The 20291-nt window shown below is 48.7% G+C and overlaps 6 protein-coding genes across 6 annotated transcripts; 4 read left to right on the top strand and 2 right to left on the bottom strand.

The window, feature by feature from the left end:
* Positions 1 to 538: 538 nt before the first annotated feature.
* Positions 539 to 4117, top strand: FSST1_011187 (chromatin-binding protein RAD9; the record flags this gene model as incomplete). The annotated part of the gene is made up of 2 exons (XM_083234293.1): positions 539 to 634; positions 716 to 4117. The coding sequence occupies 2 exons, from the start codon at positions 539 to 541 to the stop codon at positions 4115 to 4117; spliced, it is 3498 nt and encodes a 1165-aa protein (XP_083080883.1).
* A 1378-nt stretch (positions 4118 to 5495) lies between these two features.
* FSST1_011186 (hybrid sensor histidine kinase/response regulator) lies at positions 5496 to 9349 on the top strand (the record flags this gene model as incomplete). Its single annotated transcript, XM_083234292.1, has 3 exons — positions 5496 to 5554; positions 5639 to 8608; positions 8662 to 9349. 3 exons carry the CDS (start codon positions 5496 to 5498, stop codon positions 9347 to 9349), a joined length of 3717 nt encoding a protein of 1238 aa, XP_083080882.1.
* A 2470-nt stretch (positions 9350 to 11819) lies between these two features.
* On the top strand, positions 11820 to 13142 carry FSST1_011185 (PAP2 superfamily-domain-containing protein; the record flags this gene model as incomplete). The annotated part of the gene is made up of 2 exons (XM_083234291.1): positions 11820 to 12726; positions 12778 to 13142. The coding sequence occupies 2 exons, from the start codon at positions 11820 to 11822 to the stop codon at positions 13140 to 13142; spliced, it is 1272 nt and encodes a 423-aa protein (XP_083080881.1).
* A 943-nt stretch (positions 13143 to 14085) lies between these two features.
* Positions 14086 to 16749, top strand: FSST1_011184 (GTPase-activating protein GYP7; the record flags this gene model as incomplete). Its single annotated transcript, XM_083234290.1, has 4 exons — positions 14086 to 14259; positions 14328 to 15711; positions 15778 to 16359; positions 16412 to 16749. 4 exons carry the CDS (start codon positions 14086 to 14088, stop codon positions 16747 to 16749), a joined length of 2478 nt encoding a protein of 825 aa, XP_083080880.1.
* Positions 16750 to 17094: 345 nt separating this feature from the next.
* Positions 17095 to 17835, bottom strand: FSST1_011183 (Sec1-binding region of Mso1-domain-containing protein; the record flags this gene model as incomplete). Its single annotated transcript, XM_083234289.1, has 1 exon — positions 17095 to 17835. The coding sequence occupies one exon, from the start codon at positions 17833 to 17835 to the stop codon at positions 17095 to 17097; it is 741 nt and encodes a 246-aa protein (XP_083080879.1).
* Positions 17836 to 18622: 787 nt separating this feature from the next.
* On the bottom strand, positions 18623 to 19721 carry FSST1_011182 (ribosome biosynthesis protein MAK16; the record flags this gene model as incomplete). Its single annotated transcript, XM_083234287.1, has 2 exons — positions 18623 to 19505; positions 19654 to 19721. The coding sequence occupies 2 exons, from the start codon at positions 19719 to 19721 to the stop codon at positions 18623 to 18625; spliced, it is 951 nt and encodes a 316-aa protein (XP_083080878.1).
* Between the last annotated feature and the right edge of the window lie 570 nt (positions 19722 to 20291).

Genomic DNA, 20291 nt, shown 5'->3' with positions numbered 1-20291 from the left:
TTCGCTGAATTGTGAACCCAAACTGCCTGATAGCAAACAAACTTCCCATGAATCCGCAACCATACTATTCCAATGACTAACCTGACTAGTTGAAGTGGCATGGAAGAATCAGGGAAAAACACATAGCTCTGTGTTTCTCTATCTTTGAACATTCTTAATCCAACGGGCAGTATGATTGGCCAATGCTGTCAGTTTTCAAATTCCCTTCCGGGCCTGCATATCAGAGATGAGAATTCCCTGGTAGTGAAAGACAATGAACGAGTCTCTTCTTTGCTCTTGTAAAAAGTCACTTTTAAGTTCACTTTTCCCATTCGAGTGGTGGTTGGGGCAGATAGTGGTCGTGTAAGTTTTAAATGAACGTCACGTGCTGTCGCGTCACAGACGTTCGCAACTTTTTCCCTCTTTTCCCTTCCGGTCGATTTACTCCAGTTTAGCCGCAAAGAGAGAGATGCGCTGATTTCACTTCTTTGTTCTGAATTCTTCACAACAGCTCTCTCTTCCCGTCACTCTTCAACTCGAAAATGCGTCAATCACCGAAATGATGGAATCCCAGTCGCTTCAAGCAGGCAGCAACGAGTCGCAGGACAGTCAGGCTATCTTCGATGCCTACAGGGCCGAGTTTGGCGTCGGCAGGGTATGTCGACAGTGCAGCTGAAATCACTTTACACTGGGGTTATCACTCATGATGCACTAACACTTTTGCTGCTTCACACAGTTTAGCAGTCCGCTTTCCAAATTCGAATTGTCTTCCAAAAATGGCACGGATGCTCCAAAACAGATCGCTTCACCCACAAGAGAAGTTGTAGTTCCATCATCGGACCCGACAGTCAACGAAGAAGTGGCATCCGAGGCCGCTGGCTCTCACGACGCGTTAACGAACACGGCGCGTTCAGTGAGACCCGCTTCTGAAAATGGCGATCCGTCGCACTGGGACGAGACAGGGGTGGCACTGACACACTCGAAAAAGCAATGTACTCTAGAGACCAGCATACAAAGAGGCGTTACCCAGGGCCGCGAGGACCGCGTTAACCTGATTGCCGACAGAAGCAAAACTCCAGGCCACGACATTCTCATCAATCCACAAGACTCCAAGCACTTGCCTGCGCGCCATGACAGCGCGAAGCCGCAAGAAGTGCAGAACGATGCACCCAAGCCTCTGACAAGGAGTACGAAGCCGCCGAATAGCGCTGCAGCTGGCGCCTTACACAAGATGGATTTTTCTCAGCAAACTCCGACCCAGGCCAATTTCGACCGTGATTACAGTGAATTTTGCGATTTTGTACCCTCCAGTCCTGTCGAAGGTGATACACAGTCTGGGTCTCTTGAGCCTAGGCCTCTTGAAGATGACGACACAGGGGCCGTCAACTTTGCGAACTTAAGCGAGTTCGGTCGACCATCATCCCAGGTCTCAGAGGATGCAGGCTTCGAGAACACTAGAGGTGACTGGAGGCATCCTGATGGCACTTCGCAGTTGAATAATGGGCAAACACCGCACCGGCCTCATGCCCCGACTTTCGAGACCCCCGCTGTCCCCAAGAACCCGTTTGCTACGAAACCAAACATTACTGCTCCTCTAGCCGGAAGCCAATTGTTCGGCCAGACGCAGTTCTCCTCGGCTGTTAAACGTATAAGCCCAACGTCGTCACGACCTTCTCCGAAATTATTCAACTCGAAATCGCCAAACCTGATTGAGACGTCGCCCTTGAAGAATCGAGCCAATGTTTCGTCACCAACCGATATTCGTACATCGAGCCCCCTACGTCTACATGAGATACCTGAGACCTTATTGACAGATGACCATAGAGACTCGGGGCGAGTACAAACACCTCTGGATGGCCGGTCCGCTGGCGGTGACATGATACCAGAGTCGCCCCCGTCATCAGAACCTACGCCCCGCGCGCAAGCACCCAGGTCCTCGAGCACCACCGAACCAATGTCCCATTACGAACCCATGCAAAAGTCCCAAGAGAGAAAAATACTGGGGTCAATTGTGATTTCTCCTATGAACTCCGATGATGATTCCGACGACGCAATTCGACGGATGGAGAGACGAAAGAAGATTGAGCGGAAAAAGGCACAGGCTGCCGAGGAACTGGGCCGAGTCAGTTTTACACCAAAAATATGGCAAGACTCCACGGGACAGCCATCGAGGAAGAGGAGAAAGCTCTTTGGGGCTGATAACCTGGAAGCGAGCCATGCGACGTCAAATGTTGACACGGATGTTAACAAGCGACAAGAGCTGCCCGCCATCGTTGATGATTCCCAGAAAGGATTGGTGGCTTCAAACGAACTTCCTGTTGCATCGACAAAAGCTACTCCTGGAAATAGTGCTCCCGAAAACCACCAGGTTGACCACGATGGCGACACGGTATTGGTGGATGCTGATAAGGTTGTGGTAGATGAAGATATGATACCGGCCACCAGTCCAGCGCCATCTCTACCACCTACAGCACCTGTAGAACATCCAGAGCCATCAGAGCCTGAGCTACCTCGGTTACGGATGGACGATGAAGATCTACCAGAAGGGCCAAACAATCACTCTGAGCCCTCATCGTTGCCTCCGCCACGGAGACGAACCACCAGGACTTATGGTCGTGCAGTTCGGCAAAAACGCGGGAATCCTTTCCTCAGCTCTTCCAACTCGGATGGATTGATGGGTGAAATAGAGCCGAGACCAATGTCCATGTCGTCACCTTTGCACAAGGCGGGTGGAGTTTCGATGATAGAAGAAGAGTCAGACCAGGAGTGTCAGCCACCTCAGGAGACGATCAAGGTTGATGCGAATCCGACATCGCGGTCCAAGAAGATGGCTCGGGATGTTTACGCAAACCTCCCTCCACCAATGACTACTCGCTCACGACGCAGCGGTAGAGCTGGGGCAACTCCAGTAACCCCACAGGCCAGTCGCTCGGCTGGTCAAGTTTTACCAACATCGTCAAGCTTGAGTGTTTTATCAACGACACCAACCTGTTCTGCCAAGACAACACCCGGAACGCAAGACTCACCTGGCTCTGATCGGCCGGAATCGGTGACTCTTCCCTCTCCAGGAGGCAACCACAGCTTGCGCAAGGGGCATATTCGATTAGGAACAAAGTCAGTGTCGCCTCAACAAGCAGGAAAGTCGAGAAGAATATCGAAACGGTATCCACGTCTCGGCTCTGAATCAACCGATGAACTGCACCTTTCGCCAGCTGCAAGCGTGTTAGAAAGAAGTATTGTACACAAATCCAGCAGGTCCTTCAAACAGAGCTTCGCTTCTGTACCTCGTACAGGACGGCTGTTTGATGGTATGGTGTTTGCACTGTCCTTTTCAACCCAGTTCAAAGCACAAGAGCGTAAGAAGATAGAGTCGAAAATTACACAATCAGGGGGAGCAATTCTCACAGATGGGTTCCAGGACATGTTTGAGCACTCATCCATCATGAGTACTATGAATCCAGTGATGGACGAGGAAGAAGCCTTGAGGCTTACCAAAACAAGTTGTGAGAGCGGGTTTACAGCACTCATTGCCGACAATCATTCGCGCAAAGTCAAATACATGCAGGCACTGGCACTGGGTCTTCCTTGCTTGGCTCCTCAATGGATCACAGCCTGCCTCAACAAGGGTGCCATCGTGGACTGGGAACCATATTTGCTTTGTGCAGGCGCATCTACTGTGCTCGGAAATGCTCTCCGGTCACGAATCTTGACTCCATATTCGGCGGCTGAAGCGAGGCTGGCTGAGGTTATTGAACAACGACCACGGCTTCTGGACGGGCAACGGGTCCTTGTTGTTGTAAACTCAAAGAAGTCACGCAACGAAGCTAAGGAGCCCTACATTTTTCTTGCGAGTGTCTTGGGCCCATCAATATCGAGAGTCTTCTCGACACAACAAGCTCGAGAATTGTTGCTGGAACAACAGAAAGTAGGAAATCCATTTGACTGGCTATATCTCGATAAGGGTACAGGAACAGTGGAGGCAGTTCTCTCTCCAACGGAAACAACGGGCAATAAGAGACGACGGAAGTCAACACCTGCCCAAGCCAATATCGTGGACATCCGTGTCTTGGATGATGAGCTTGTGATACAGAGTTTGATTCTGGGTCGCATGGTGGAAGAAAATGAAATGTATACTTAACAAACTTACCAGGGTTTCATTCTTCTCAAAGGCGTTTAAGGACTATTGCTATCTTGGGGATTAATAAGGACCAACTTCTTGGATCGATGCATTGGATGGCGTTGCAAAGCGGAATCTGAGGGCAAGCCTATAGCTAGTGCAAGTACATACCGTAGCTAGATTACCCCTGGCGTTTATATGAAGCTTTCTTTTCGGCAGCTTGACGATTTACTACGATATACCCATTTGTGACAAAAACACAAGTTGACATCATCATGTCGTTATACACGTGGGTAGCGTTGAACAGACAGGGCAGATATCCCTAGGGTGACCCCTTCAGTGCCCACTCTAATCCCAAGCTTACGACAGTATCAAGGAAAATTGGGCATTAAATCTTGTTAGGCGAAGTGTTGATGTCCATAGATAATGGGGTTTCGAAGAGACTGCAAAGACGAGATTTAAGAGGTGTTGGCTTCACCGAGACGCCCAGCAGAGGCTTCGTTTCATTGGAGACCAGAGATTCGTCTTCTAATCGTTTACACATGATTTCCTTAAATACTTAAAATAAGTCAGAGTTTGCTTCATGCAAGGCAATTAGTGTGGGCAAGTAATGCCGTCAAGGTTCAATCATACAGGGGTCGTTCTTTTTAAAGGTACTATGTACTACTGCAAATCTAGGTACCTACTAGATATCCATTCTTGCGATGTAGGGGTCTGGAGAAGGGAAGGATTGCTAGGTACCTACGTAATTAGGTACCTATGTAAGGCGATCTCGAAAGCCAAGGACCAAACACTTTGCGGGTTGATGCTTTCCATGTCTCGGCCCCGCGATGGTTACTTCCATGTTTACCGACAAACAACCACAATTGTTTCCGTTCCCCCTCTATCGCCACCATCAATCTATCAATCGAATCGAGACTTTGCAAATGCCTAGGACCTGAACTTTCGAACGTTCGAGACTTGGAAGATTTGCCGACAACCGGAGTATGGCCGGCCGTTTGCGACAGTGGTATTTGTTAGCGGTAAGTTGTTTAAAAATTGCCTTGGCAATTCGATTTAGGGACTAATGAGTCTTGATGATGGTGTAGAATTTGTGTGCTACCACGCAAGCTTTGGAATATTCTACCCGCGAAATCATATAAACAATTGCCTTGTTTGCGGCTGCTTCCGAGAAGTATCTTCAAGTATATCAGTTTCGGGTTTGCCTGTGGTGTACGCGACTATACATTAAACCAGTCCTTGTCGATCGCCACTTTGAGGTCGTGAACATAGTGGTTGATCAGAGCGCGCATTTCCTCCAGAGCACTTTAGCCTTTCCTTGTTCATTGCTTTCTATATTTACACAAGAATATCTCAGATTGGACTCGACTTGGGCCAGAGTTGATAAACAGCCCTCAAAATGTCTTCATACCCACCCAAGCTGGTTTCGGAATCAGCTCGTGAACGGGAATCTTTCAAGTTTGTGTTTCCCTTTATTCACACTTTTCATTCTCGCATCTAGCGGGCAGCCCAAGTTTTGCGCAATCACTCACAGGTTGTTAGGTATGGAGCGTCAGTTCTCAACGACATCATAGAGTCGCCCAGTGAAGGTGCATCCCCTCCAGATGCGAATACTCCTACAGACAATGCATTCGACGAAGCCACCAGACAACAAAAAACCTCAAGAGATACTGTCCTCGCATCTCTTGCCCAGTTAGGACTCTGGAAGACAGGCTCCGATCGAGCTTTGATTTCTTTATTCGATCGCAATCATCAATACATCGTCGCAGAGACATCGCGGAAATCATCACTTGCTCCAGGACCGATTCGGTCGACAAACGACCATGGTGAATTTTGGTTGTATCCTGGAACATTTCCACGCCAGCTTTCGGTCTGTGATCGGGCTCTTATGGCGCAGAAAAACGACCCTTCTGCCTCTCGAACGGAACTGCCCCTTACTTTGATACCCGACCTTGAGGCTGACGCCCGGCTATCCAAGCTACCGCATCCATTGTCAGGCTGTCCTGCTCGCTTCTATGTCGCGGTTCCTATAAGATCACCCGCTGGCGTCGACATTGGTGTTTATTGCGTGGTCGATCCTCAGCCAAGGGAAGCTGGAACCTGGAATAGTAGCGACACCCAAGCTCTGCGAGAGGTATCTTTGAATATTATGAATTATCTCCAGTCAAAAAGTGTGGGCGACGCTTACAGAAGAAGTGTGAGGATGACGAGAGGGATAGGTTCTTTTGTGGAGAAGGAGTCGACAATGGCCGGTTGGAGAGCTCGCGATAGCTCTCCGGCATTTCACGATGATGTGACCAGGGAAGGTGCTTTGAATCACGAGCAACAAGCGCTACAAAGATTCCGCGGTATTAGTTTCCAGAAGGAGCTGCCAGTGCATGTGCCGATGCAAGCCAATACTGGAAGCGAAACGATTGCTGTGAGATCTGGGAATGCTGGTCAAGCGAACATGACCAGTGTTTCGTCGGGAGGCCCATCTGCTCAGGAGCCTGAGACCAACCTGAAAGAGAAAGCAACCGCCAAGATATTCTCTCGTGCAGCAAACCTCATACGCGAGGGAATCGAAATTGAGGGTGTTCTGTTTCTAGATGCCAATCTCGAGGCGTCAGCGTTCGACGGAGTGGTTCATGATGGCAGCCATTCGGCCCCCGAGTCTTCATCTAGTAGCGACGAGGCTACATCCCAAACATCCGACAAAGAAGAAGAAAAGCGGTGCTGTGGCATTCTTGGTTTTGCCACTTCCACCTCGTCTAGCATTAATTCAGACCCTGCTTCCAAGCTTCATGCCAGCTTGCCAATGAAACTGCTTGCGGCTCTGTTGAGAAGATATTCGAACGGAAAAATCTTTAACTTTGATGAAGATGGTGGACTTCTGTCTAGCGGAACATCAGAGGAAGATATCTGGTCATCTGTATCTAAACAAGAGGAGCTTGGCGAAAGCTCGGCAATATCTGTTTCCAGCAAAGAGCATCGTCCTTGGTCACGAGCCTCGGAAGGACAGTCGTTATCAAAGGTATTTCCTGGGGCTAGAAGTGTAGCTTTCGTACCTGTCTGGGATCCCAAACGGGATCGATGGCTGGCAGGAGGCTTTGCCTACACTATGACGCCTACGAGGTCTTTCACTATCGAGGACGAATTGAGTTACTTGAGAGGCTTCGGCATGCTGGCCATGTCGGAAGCTCAGAGACTTGAAGCCCTGTTAGTCAACAAGGCGCAGTCCGACGTGCTTGGTTCGTTATCTCACGAACTACGAACTCCTCTCCATGGAGTCATGCTTTCAGCTGAGTTGCTTGCTGATACCCAGCTGGATGTCTTTCAGGGGAACCTATTGCGTACCCTGGAAACATGCGGTCGGACGCTCACCGAAACTATCGACCATCTCTTATACTTTTCGAAGGTCAATCAAGTCGCAGTCAACCAAAAGAGAGAGCGCCGGGCCCGTAAGTCATCCATCGCCCCTGAGCCTGCCGCAACTATCGCAGCCAGCACCTTCGCCTCTGAAGTAAGATTAGACGCTTTGGTCGAGGAGGTAATGGACAGTGTTTTTGCTGGCCATGTTTTTGGACGTAACGAAGCCCATAAAGTCTGGCAAAACAGCAGCCGAAGCGGACAGTTGGACGCCGAAGAATTGCAACCCCCCAATTCGGACGACTTGACGGGTGGTCGGGCAGATGGCACCATCAAGCACGAAGTTCCACTTGGACACAAAAATCAGGTGGCTATCTTCCTCGACATAGACCCTTATGTGCCTTATCGCTTCCTTGTTGCAGCCGGTGCACTCAGGCGTGTAGTGATGAACCTCTTTGGAAATGCGCTGAAGTATACGCAGCGCGGCACAATCACAGTATCACTTTCTCAGAAACCGCTATCTCCCACCGACCCGGACAGTAACAGACGAGTAGTCCGAATCTCAGTTATAGACACTGGCCAAGGCATTTCTCCAGATTTTCTCCAAAACGATCTTTTCAAGCCATTCTCTCAGGAAAACCATCTTTCACATGGCACTGGATTGGGATTAAGTCTGGTCAAAAAGATCGTAGCGTCCATGGGCGGCAAGATCTCGATTGAGAGTGCAGTCAACGTTGGAACTATTGCAACAATAACTTTGCCTCTAACTCGATCGAACAATCCGAACTTTTTGCAGGGGCAAGAGAAGAACGAGGCCGATGAAGAGGCTAAGCGGCTGAAAGGGCTACGCGTGCGACTAATTGGCTTTCCCTCAGAGGAGGAGATCAAATCACAAACAGCAAGCGGTATTCCTATGTCTGCCATGCGGACCATGTGCCATCGATGGTTGGAAATGGACGTTATTCACGAGTCTTCGAGCCAGCACGTGGCACCAGATATCGTGCTGTGCAACGAGATTGCAATTGACGACCCAGTTCTCACGAGCCCAGAACTTGCCAGGTCCCCTATAGTTGTTGTATGCGCTACTGCCATTACAGCACACAAACGGTCTTCACAGCGAGATACATCCGAGGAACAACGAGTGTATGAGTTTGTTTCCCAGCCGTGAGTACCACCCGATATTATTGAGTTCTCACCTCGCTAACTTGACGCCGCAGCATCGGACCTCACAAGCTCGCTAGAATCCTTCATATAGCATTTCGTCGATGGGGAGACTTGCAAGCTCTATCGCCAATGACACCAACGAAGGCAGAGAGGGATCTCTTGCGTGATTCTCCCGACAAATCGGAAAGACGACCGAGAAGACACTTGGGTGGAGGGGATGCTGTAGCCGATGTTTCAAACGATGAACCCACGCCGTCAGATTCAGAAACGAAATCTGCGAAACTCCTTAAGCCGCCAACACGAGCCTCGCCAGCACAAGCACCCCCTGAGACGATGCAGGAACCAGCCTCGGAAAATGAAGCTAAAAGCTTCCTACTCGTTGATGACAATCCCATAAATCTCTCGATATTGTGCGCTTATATGAAGAAGCTGAAAAGCAAATATGCTACAGCAGCAGACGGGCTTGAGGCCGTAGAACGCTTTCAAGAAAATCCTGACCTATTTAGCTGTATTCTGATGGATATCAGCATGCCACGAATGGATGGGATCGAAGCTACAAAACAGATTCGAGCCTTTGAACACAACAATGAGCGAGAGCCAGTAGTCATACTTGCCTTGACCGGACTGGCTTCGGCAAGTGCCCAACAGGATGCATATGCGAGCGGCATGGACGTTTTCCTATCCAAGCCTGTTAAACTTAAGGAGTTGAGCACTATTCTGAGAGACAGAGACTTGGTATGAATGCGAAGGAGAGGGAGGGGAGTACAAAGAAATAGACAACTTAATGAGAACACGACATACATAGATGGGCTGACGGGTTGTTCAAAGTCATGGTGGGTGTTGCGGGCACATACATTGGGCAGAAAGACTACAATAACCATTGTAGTATTTTCAATCGGGTTTTATCGAAACTAATAGATATATGATTCTACTTCCAAAAAGGATTGTTTACAGCTCGGTATTAGGCGTGTGTATTAGATTATAGCATGACCGATAACATTCCTCAGATCATGACTAACCTGAGGCTTGCTTATATGCATAAGTTCAATATTAAGCTATGAGGAAAGCTGTTGAATTGGCCCGGATGTCTCGGGAGTTCATTGTACTGAGAAAATGGGACTCGGGGTTTTAGGGTTGACCGAGAGCATTGCATGTGTTTATTGTTTTATTGTCAACCTCTGACTGCCGAAAGGTCACAAGGGCTTAACGCTAGTCAGAGTTGGTGGTTCCACTGCATCGATAGCTAGGATCGGTGGGTGTAAGAACATCTCGGGCCTGCTTTGCGTTATGGCCATAACGTGTTTAACTATCGTGGCATACCTAAAACAGGAGTATGTACCTGCGTCTCTGACGGAGTTATTGAAGTTGGTGGACGTTGAAGTATGTCTTCTTTATGATAGACGGACACTGAGGCATAATGAGAACGAGTTGTCTCGATTGTATGATGGAATACTCTACTCGGAGTCAATCTCCAACTACTCACGTCGGAAATCGCCAATACTGAGCTATCTGCCCTACTGCCTTATTGAAGCCAGCTAAATTAACGTGAATGTCATTCCTCGTGGTAAGTTGATAAATATCTTAAAAGCATGACGTATATCAGCACGCTTAATAATTCGGAATGATTTCGAGTGTAGGCAGCGATGTTGTCTGCGCATGAACATAGGCAGACATATAGGAAACAAAGATATAGTATATAGCCTAGTCAATAGCTACACATGGACAAGCATATCAATTACGAATGTATTACAGAGTAGAGCTTACGCAAACCCAGAGAAATCTAATTAAAAAATATCAATACCAAGCTGCCAAGTCAAATGTAAAACATAATACCAAGGTGACAAGGCCGGCCATGTTACTATGTATGGAACTTGGCAAACTGGAGTCAGGAGTGGAAATTCATGATTCAAGAGATTTCCTAGGCAGAATCAAATTCAATTAGATCGGTGTGATTTGATGCGCTACTAGATTCAGAAGTCGCCGTGGCATTGGGTCCGGGACACCCGGAGGTTACTTTAAAGAGTCGGAGGCTGGACATTTCAGACGTACGCAGCCGGTTTGTCATCTTACCCGTTCTTCTGTTGATGAGATGATTCTATTCTTTAATCCTAGAAACAAACACCGGCATTCGCGGAATAGGAGATACAGTCAGGGGTAATGAAGAAGGGAGGTTTGTACCAGTGACTATTGTCGAATGATGGTGGTTAATGGGCACGGACAAACAACACCATAATCATGTCAATCCGGAAATATCTAGATTACCCCTGCTTGGGCAGAGACAGAGATAGAGACTATGGGGGGATACTGCTGGTTAATGAAATATCCTTTGATAACAACGTGGTACGAGTACGATGCTCTGCACATCAAGATGAGATAAGCTCACAAGCTTGACAACTCAGACTGAGACAGGTCTTCTTATGGCTACATTATTTTGTCCATCTTGTCTAAGTCTTTGTCTATGACTGGTCCATTCACCTGTTGCATCGCATGCCAGCCAGTATATGTGCGGTAAAGTTGGTAGCGGGCGATCCATTACCGCAAACATCCCTGCCTAGCTCGGCTCAGGCTCTACTCTTTCAGGTGCACTTCAGGCCTTGCAATTGGCTCATCAGCCTTTACAAGCCGGCATCCGGCAACAGGGAGAGTTTGGGTCTCATGGGTCTTCCCTGTTTGGGGCTGGCTTGGCTTGGTCTAGTGCTCCCGAGACGACTTAGACAAGGCACATGTCGTGTGCCCTCAAGAAATAGGTATCCATGACCTACTCCGGGTACTTGCAGAAGGGAAAAGAAAAAAGAGACCTACCAATTGCATGTTGAATCATGCTGTGAGGCCATATTTCTTGGCTACCTATGTAACTATGAGCTGTGAATATCACCATGGACTTATGCCCGAGCGTTCCGTTGGTTCTTCCTCTCTTGTCCATCAAACAAAACCTGACTCTGTTCCTCCTAAATACAACTTCTCTTATGTGCTATTCTTCCTAGGTCTGAAAGTATTACAGTGACTCACCTGATACCCTTTTTGTGTCTTTATTTTCATTTGTTCTTCTCAAGCTTGACATACTCTTTGGTCTGGTGTACGGCTTCTACCGCTTTGTACCTTGTATTTACGAGACAGACCTCACCAACACCAAGGTGGCCGGACACTTAAACTCATTTAACGCCAGAGAGAAGCTTAATTTAACCGCCCGTCGTCGCTAACTCTCTCCATCATGGGAGTCGGTTCATTTCTTGAACCTCTCGTCGTGGTGACCCTCCTCTTTGGAGGCGCCTACTTCAACCGCAGTAAGGACTACAACTTCTGGACCAACAAGTCAGGCTTCGCCAGCCTCAAGAGCTATAAGCGTTCCGATGACCTACCGAAACGAGACTCGACCGAGAGCTTGATGAGTGGATGGAGCGGTTCGCGTTCGCCGAATCTTGACTCCCAGAAGAATACCCAGTCGAGTCTGCGTCGTCGCAAGTTACAAGTGTTAGGCTACAAGCGCATTGTTTCTACGCCAAACACGCAAGTTTTTGAGGATCGTTTCCTTAGCCGACTTTTGAAGAAGCTCCCCTTTTTAGTCGAGTGTTGGTACTGGTTCCTCATCTACTTTGTATACCAGGTTGGCCGCGCCATCACTGCCTTGACTCTCGATGAGGGCACCGTTGATGTAGCTCGTCGACATGCTCTTCAAATCATTCATCTCGAACAGCGCCTTCATATCTTCTGGGAGGTCGATTTTCAAAAATGGTTCCTTGCACGACCAACGATTCTTCACTGGATCAACCGTATTTACTCTTTCATCCATATTCCTGGTACTATCATGTTCCTCGTGGTGCTGTACTACTTCACAACCACTCGCCACCGGCGCTTTGCTGCTGGTCGCGTCGGCTCCGATAATGTGACTGCTGGTCCTGCTTTGTACGAAGCCCGTCGACGAACCATGGCCATGTGCAATCTGATTGCGTTTGTCGTCTTCACAAGTTGGCCTTGCATGCCGCCTCGGCTTCTGAGTGATCCCGAGTACAAGGGTCCAGATGCTGAGGAATCCAAGAGCTTTGGTTTCATTGACACTGTTCACAGTGGTACTGGAGAGAGCAGCGTCTGGACTACTAACAAGTTCTGTAATCAATATGGTGAGTTGAAGTCGTGCATTTTCCAACTCACATTGCTAACTTGAGTTACAGCTGCTATGCCTTCACTGCACTTTGGTTACTCTCTCCTTGTCGGTCTCACCGTCGCGACTATCCCAATCGCTGGTCTACGACCCTCCTCATGGAAGCGAATCATCATCATCGCCGCGGGCATGTCATATCCAGCTCTGATTCTGACTGCCATTGTTGCAACGGCAAACCACTTCATCCTCGACGCCGTAGCCGGTGCCATGGTTTGCGCTATTGCTTGGAACTGCAATGATTTCCTGCTCAATTTTTGCATTATCGAGGACTACTTTCTGGCTTTGCTACGCCTGCACAAGCCAGTGAACTGGACTGATCCTGAGACAGCCGTTGAGCCCGAATTCCAGAGTGCTTTCATGTCTGAGGATGTTTAAAAGTGCAAGTGGACGAACAAAACGAGTCTATGACTTTTGCATATAATTTTTCATAATATGGGTTTACTGAATTTAGCCGTTGAGAAGGCATGTCGACAGTTTTATGACTATGGTAATACGTTGACAATGGTCACAGAGAAATTGGATGGATGCCAATGTTAGGGTGAAGGATAGATTTAAGCCGACAGCGTATACCATACCTTGCGATTAGCTGGATAGTTTTGTAGCAGATTTATTGGAGTTAATGAGCCCAGAAGGGCACTATCTTGGTCTTTAAGATATACATAAATATGATGGATTGTTATTTGCTTCTTCACTTATTAGAACTAATTCATATAAATGCATTTTGTCTAGGGTAGCAATCTTGGTCTAAGTTGAGTACAGGAAGCAAATGAACAGCATGAACTATAACTGATAATGATCTGGATTATCCATCGTCCTGCAGAATCAAGTCTTCAGTTATCCAGCAGTCAACACCCCATACGTAGACATTTACGTATTTGCAGGACGTAGTGTGAAGCCACTCAAACCCATTCCGTATGCCCGTGACGACGCTCGTTGGTGATATTATTCTCTTTGCCTAATTGTTCTGTTAAGCCTAGCTGAGCAAGGGTACTTGTGTCTAATGGGGAAACACTCTGCCTGCAGGCCAACTCAGCCACGAGCTAAAGTACCTCCATTAACACGCCTAAAGTGGGGAGCTGTCTGTGGCGGGGCACGTCGTCATCTGTGATCCGTTTGGGCAAGAGACAGCACCTGCCTTCGTGCTTGCTTGCATTTACTCACATGCCACCTCGACGCTGAGAACATGCACTCTTTTCCAACGTGACAATTCAAATACTCTTTCTCTCCTATACAAACTTTGGCTGTATCACAAAAAACCAAGTGAATCATACCAGATTTCTCATCTAACAACTCGGAGCCAAGAGCTCAACTTCACGTCATGTCGCAGCAGGACTCTAAGGCAGCTGATGCCCCGCCACAGCAGCCTTCGCGACGATCTGCATCCCCATCAAACAGCTTCTATGCGCTGAGCGACGATGAGGAGGGCGAATACAACACTATCAGAAATGAAGAGACAGGAAGAGGCGTAAAACTTCTCTTTTCAAAGAGCAAGGTAACTATTCCCCAAGTCCACAGTACATCAGACGTCGCATTTGGAACAACAGCAGTTGACAATCGCAGGTTTATGTCCACCCAACACCGTCCTCAAAGGATAACATCCCGGGATATGTCGCACTTCTGCAGCAAAGAGGCCACCAAGAAGAGCGTCCTTCTTCATCTGCTTCCCATGATTCGCAAAATATTGCTTCCTCGGACCTACTTCTCGCTTGGATCCCCGAGTCTTCGCTCGGCGACTCTGCTAGCATCTACGTCAAGGTCGATCTTTGCGATGGCGATTCGCCCCCGAAACAGTCTTACCTGGTGCCTCCACCACCGACCGTTACGAGCCATGTCGGATCTGTTGGAGGATATGCCTTTGCAATTCCTGTGAATGCTGTCTACTCGCTTCTTGTTCGCCCTCCCAGTCTTGGTTGGTGGTATGGATCCGTCATCATCAACTCACGTGCCGGTGACAGTTTCCCCGCTCTATTCTTCCACGACAATGAATGCCAAAGCACGATGCTCCAAAAGAAGAAGATTGCTCGTGACACGTTTGATCCTTTCGGAGAATCGGGACAGATGTTTTGGGGTGGTGATGAAGTTGTGAAGTGGCTGCGTCGTTATGTTAAGATTGAACGATCTGGCGCCGAGCCTAACATATACCTGATCGAGCCGTCAAAGGAGGATAGCGAATCCTTTGGCCATAAACCCACCTCCAACCCGTCGCAAATCGGCAACCACGACAGTTCAGCAGGAGCCCAGCAACGCGGTGTCGGAGGACCTTCAAACAGAGATGCCGAGATGGACCCTTTTGTCAAGCTGATCAAGGAGACTGGCTGGAACCTCATGGAAAAGTTCAGCAAAGTTACCACATTCACGCGAAGAGCGGCTCAAGATATTGTCGAGAACCCCAATTTGCCACCACAAGTGAGACGACTATTGAGGAACCCAGAAGTCCAGACTCTCCAGGATGAGTTCGACAGCGCCAGAATCTACCTAGCTCGATGGGCCATGGGCATCCAGGAGCAAAGTGATCGCGATCGGAGACAGCGGATATGGTCCGCAAACGACGTGATGGAGCTCGAAGACACCGACGTTGGCGAGTTTGAGCTCCTGGAAGGTGCCAGTAACTTGTCACTCGAAGAGCGCCGGAAGGTTGTGACGATGAAGGAGTGGAACACATTTTTCGACCCCACAACCGGTCGGTTATCAGTCACAATCGACGAAGTAAAGGAACGAGTTTTCCACGGAGGCCTAGATCCTGACGATGGAGTCCGAAAAGAAGCCTGGCTCTTCCTTCTTGGTGTTTATGAGTGGTATAGCACTGCCGATGATCGAAAGGCGCAAATAGCCTCCCTGCGTGATCAGTACTACAAGCTCAAGCTATCATGGTGGGAGAGACTTGATGGCGATGGAGGTGAGGGTGAGACAGGAGAGTGGTGGCGCGAGCAAAAGTCACGAATTGGTAAGTTGCTCACTATCTATCGACCTTTCTCCACCAAGTACCTTACTGACCTTACGATTTCTACAGAAAAGGACGTTCACAGAACAGATCGTCATGTGCCCATCTTCATGGGCGAGGATACACCCCATCCTGACCCAAGTTCGCCTTTTGCTGAAGTCGGCACCAACGTCCATCTCGAGCAAATGAAGGAGATGCTCCTGACCTACAACGAGTACAACAAGGATCTTGGTTACGTTCAGGGAATGTCAGATCTGCTGGCACCCATTTACGCCGTAATTCAGGATGATGCTGTGGCCTTTTGGGGTTTCCAGAAGTTCATGGAGCGCATGGAACGCAACTTCCTACGCGATCAATCTGGTATGCGTAACCAACTCCTGACGCTTGATCAACTCGTCCAGTTCATGGATCCTGTACTCTGGAACCACCTTCAAAAGGCCGACAGCACCAACTTCTTCTTCTTCTTCAGAATGATTTTGGTTTGGTACAAACGTGAGTTTGAATGGCTGGATATCTTGCGATTATGGGAAGGGTTGTGGACAGACTACATGAGTGCCAACTTCCACCTCTTCATCGCTTTGGCAATTCTAGAGAGACATCGCGATGTTATCATGGAGCACCTGCAGCACTTTGACGAGGTGCTCAAGTATAGTGAGTATTAACAAATCGCTGAGCGGATTGAGCATACACTGATAATGTCTAGTTAACGAGCTCTCCACCACAATCGATCTCGAAGCAACTCTCATCAGGGCAGAAAGTCTCTTCAAGAGATTCCAGAGGCTCGTCGATGCAGTCGACAAGAAGCAAAACTTCCCTGCTCCCCGTTTCAATCCTAAGAACTCTTCTGGATCTTCGGAATCAACAGGGTCAGGGCCGGCAAAGGATGGCAAGACACCCGCCAAGGGCAAGGCTAACGAGCCTGCGGCACCTCCACAGCCAAAGACCATCACCCCTGAGTTGCGCAAGCTGTTGAGCAAGGAGGTAGAAGTGCTTCCTAGGACGGCTGTGGCTCAAAACGGTGACGGCATGCCGAACCAGTAAGCTTCAAGGCTGAGATGCACATCTTTCGTTGGTTAGTGGTGGACTTTTACGGTTCAATGGGTTATTTTGTTGTGCTGTTAATTAATTTATGCAGGGAGTTAGTGGTATTATGGGAAGAAGCACCTTTCACTTATCTTTGCGTGGCTTTATTATCAAGGGTATACTATCATGAATTTCTACAATTTATTGGTTCGAATATGATTACTGAGAAAGTAAAACTCCATTATTATCTCGTAAAACGCCTTTCTATCCTTTCAAGAAAAGTGAACGCCAGTCATCCAACAGGCGGATCTCCGCTCTCCGAGCCTTGTACACATATGTCGTCTTCTGAAAAGCAGGCCCCCTTTACCTGTAGCCTCGCGGTCCACTAGGCAATCCTCTCCTCAGACCAGCGTTACCACCCCCACCGCCGCTGCTTGCCTGGTCATACATTCCGCCTGGTCCAAACCGGTCCTCATAACCGCCTCCACCACCTCCTCCATTGTTGCCAGCTGGAGGTTGGAATGGCCCTTGACTTCCAGCCTGTGGACTCGTCGTACGGGATCCACCACCCCAGAGCCTTTGCCGTAGCCTGTCCTGTGCAGATCCTCCTCCAGTAGCAGCACCTCCAGGCGGGACACTGGCTGTTTCGGGCCTACCGAATTGACCGCCTGTGTTCTGATAGCTTCCTCCACGCTGCTGACTCGGTAATGGTCGTCGAGATACATCGCCGCCCCCTGGTTGTAGCGACGCGGGTGTTCGCCCACCTCCGGCACGAAGACTCTGAGGTGCTTGTTGCTGTTGTTGCTGAGGGCCGTTGTCCCACAGACTGCTAAGGCCTGCATGCTGCTGCTGTCCTTGGGCACCCAAACGCTGACCCTGAGGTGCCATCACGGGCTGAACGGGTTGCTGAGCTGGAGCCTTGGGATCGGGTGGCAGCCAAGAGGGAAAGGGGCGGCCTTTTTCGGTGTAGTAGCCACGGAGGACGCGGCAGACATGTGTGTCATCTTCGGTATCGCCGTCTTGTTCGCCTGATAGGAGGTTCTGGCGGAGAGAGGAGATTTGAGAAGACGTCTTTTGGACGAGGCTGGAGTACCAAGATGCCATGATGTAATATGTTTTATCTTATGGTAATGATTCCTTAGACAATACAATCGAGTGTTTTCGCATCGATAAGGTGCTTAAAAGCTATAAGTTGAGCGTGTCGCGTGGTGTGCGGGTTCGTTCGCAGGCGGTTTAAGGAGCGGTATCGATGTCCTGAGCGTAAGATTAAGTCGCCGCTGAAGCATGCGACGATGAGCGCAGTTGGTATAAGGCTTTCGCAATAGGAATGGATACGCAGCCAGCTGCTAACTATGGGTTGGTTATAAGAGGAGGACTAGAGGGTTGTTGCAAGGGTCGAGAAAAAAGGTCAAGGCTGGCAAGTTTAAAGAGGGGAGAGTTGAGTTGGAAGTGAAAGTGACGCAGGGATTCTTGGATAATGTAATGCAAGTGGGCTGGGAGTTTCACAGCTGCCTGAGCTAATCATGCGCTGCGGTTGGGCGGGGCATTTCAATGGTAAACGAACATAGGACTTAGTGGATCAAGGAAGTCCTGTGTAAGACTTTTGTTTGAAACTTTGCGTTAGGTAGTTTGACAGTGATATGTTTAAGCTTTAAAGAGTGAAGAATCACAACCGAGTCAACGAGATAATTAAATGGCAGTCTATTTGGTGTCTATAAACTACCAAGCAAACCAGCTCAGCAGAAATGAAGTATTGTACCGCCATGTGTCCCATATAGTGCAACGTAAAGACCACCATGATGCTTTTTTCTTTCCTTCTCCCCATTTTCATCTTGCTTAGGAAACGCAAACTCCGCAAACGCCGAGGCTTTACATTGTTGTAGAAGAGCAATTACCATGACAGATCGTTGGTCAGCATCAGCTTCTCCTTCTCCTCCTGTCTGGGCTTCTTGTTCTTCATCTTGATAGCCCGTCCGCGCTTTCGCTTGTTGCCGGACTTCTCGCTCTCGGACTCTTCGCTGTCCTCCTCCTCCTCGACCTCCTCATCGTCGTCACTGCCGAGCCACTCCTCGAGGTCACCGAGCTCGTCATCGCTCTCGCCAATGTCGGAAACGTACTCAACCTCCTTCTCGAGGTTGTCTTCCTCCTCGTCCTCACTTGACTCAATCTCCTCGCCGTTCTCATCGAGACCCTTGTCCATATCCATGTCACGTTCGCCCGCGCCGTCACGCTCCATGGCGTTAAGGACCTTCTTCCAAATGTGCTCGCTGACGTTGAGAGGTTGGTCACCGTAGGCACCCTGTCGTAGGCGTTCGACGAGCTCCCGCTCAATGGTGCGTTCGAGTTTGGCGGCTGCTTCGGCCTTGCGCTCACGAGCCCGCTCACGATGCTTGATCTTGGGTGCCATCTTCGGCACAAGCTTTTCGCCCAATCTTTCATCCTCAGCAGCAATGCGACGCATGCGGATTTGGACTTGTGTCAGGCGTGTAAGACGTTGCTTGCACCTGTGGATCATGTACTTGGGCCAGTAGATCAACAATTCATCCAGTTGCTTGAGCGCTTCGCTATAAGAACGAGACAACAGGCGCTTTTCCCATAGTTTATTTGGCATGTGACTCCTCTCGATCGATTTAAGACAAGCATAAATCTTTCCATTTTCTTCTCTTATCGTGGCATAGCGTGAGTTGGCGAGAGGACACGACTGGCGGTTACACAAGCCACTGTGGTTGTATTCGTTACGACAGAACGCATTTTGTGCCTTCACATGCGGGGTTCTGTTGTAGAGGTTAGCAAGTTTGTAATCTTGTAGGTAGTATGGCCTTGTTGAGGAGTGGGAGAACAAGGGCAGTTTGTTGTCGATTTTGAATATTGTCGAGCCTCAACCCTTGGGGAGGGAAAGGGGCGGGGAGAAGAGAGACTTACTTAAGTCTGTAAGAGCAGAATCCACCATTGCCGTTGATAATGTTCCAAACAATCTCGTCGGACGCCATTGTAAGAAATGTTGAAGTTGGCAATAGTTCGCGATACGACACGGAGAAGTTGGTTGGTGTTGATCGAAATCCTAGCGCTAGAAAGTGCGCAAAAGAAAAAAAACTACGAAAAGAGTTCCGAAAGACTCCAGAGACTCAGGCCCCTTTCAAAACCAAGAATGACCGAGGTTTTAAAGTTGGTAGAAGTTTGCGATTTGACGCAGCGAAAGATGGCGAGTAGAAAAATTTCAGGCTAGTTTACTAGAATTTCGTCCCGCTATCTTATCTCTGGCTACTCCAGCGTTGGCGCTCACTACGCCACATCAACAGTGGGCCAATCATCTATCTAATATTCTCAACCTTAACACCCGACAGCGCAACACCCGTCATGACTCTAGCCAATACTTCAAAAAAAAAAAGAAGAAGAAAAACCCCCAGAGCAAACCTCTTCAGCTTGCAAATAGTCAAAGATCACTACTATAACAATGGTAATATATGTAGTTTTTCCATGAGTTATAGTATGCCTCTGGTTTCTTTCTCCTCCAATTGGCTAATCACTAACATGATGAGCGTGGCTGGTGTCCCGGATGC

Source organism: Fusarium sambucinum, chromosome III (genome assembly GCF_050947815.1).
Source record: "Fusarium sambucinum isolate potato_lamoka chromosome III, whole genome shotgun sequence".
In the NCBI taxonomy this organism is placed as follows: Eukaryota; Fungi; Ascomycota; class Sordariomycetes; order Hypocreales; family Nectriaceae; genus Fusarium; species Fusarium sambucinum.
The sequence above is the reverse complement of the archived record's forward strand: the minus strand, read 5'-3'. Positions and strand labels throughout refer to the sequence as shown.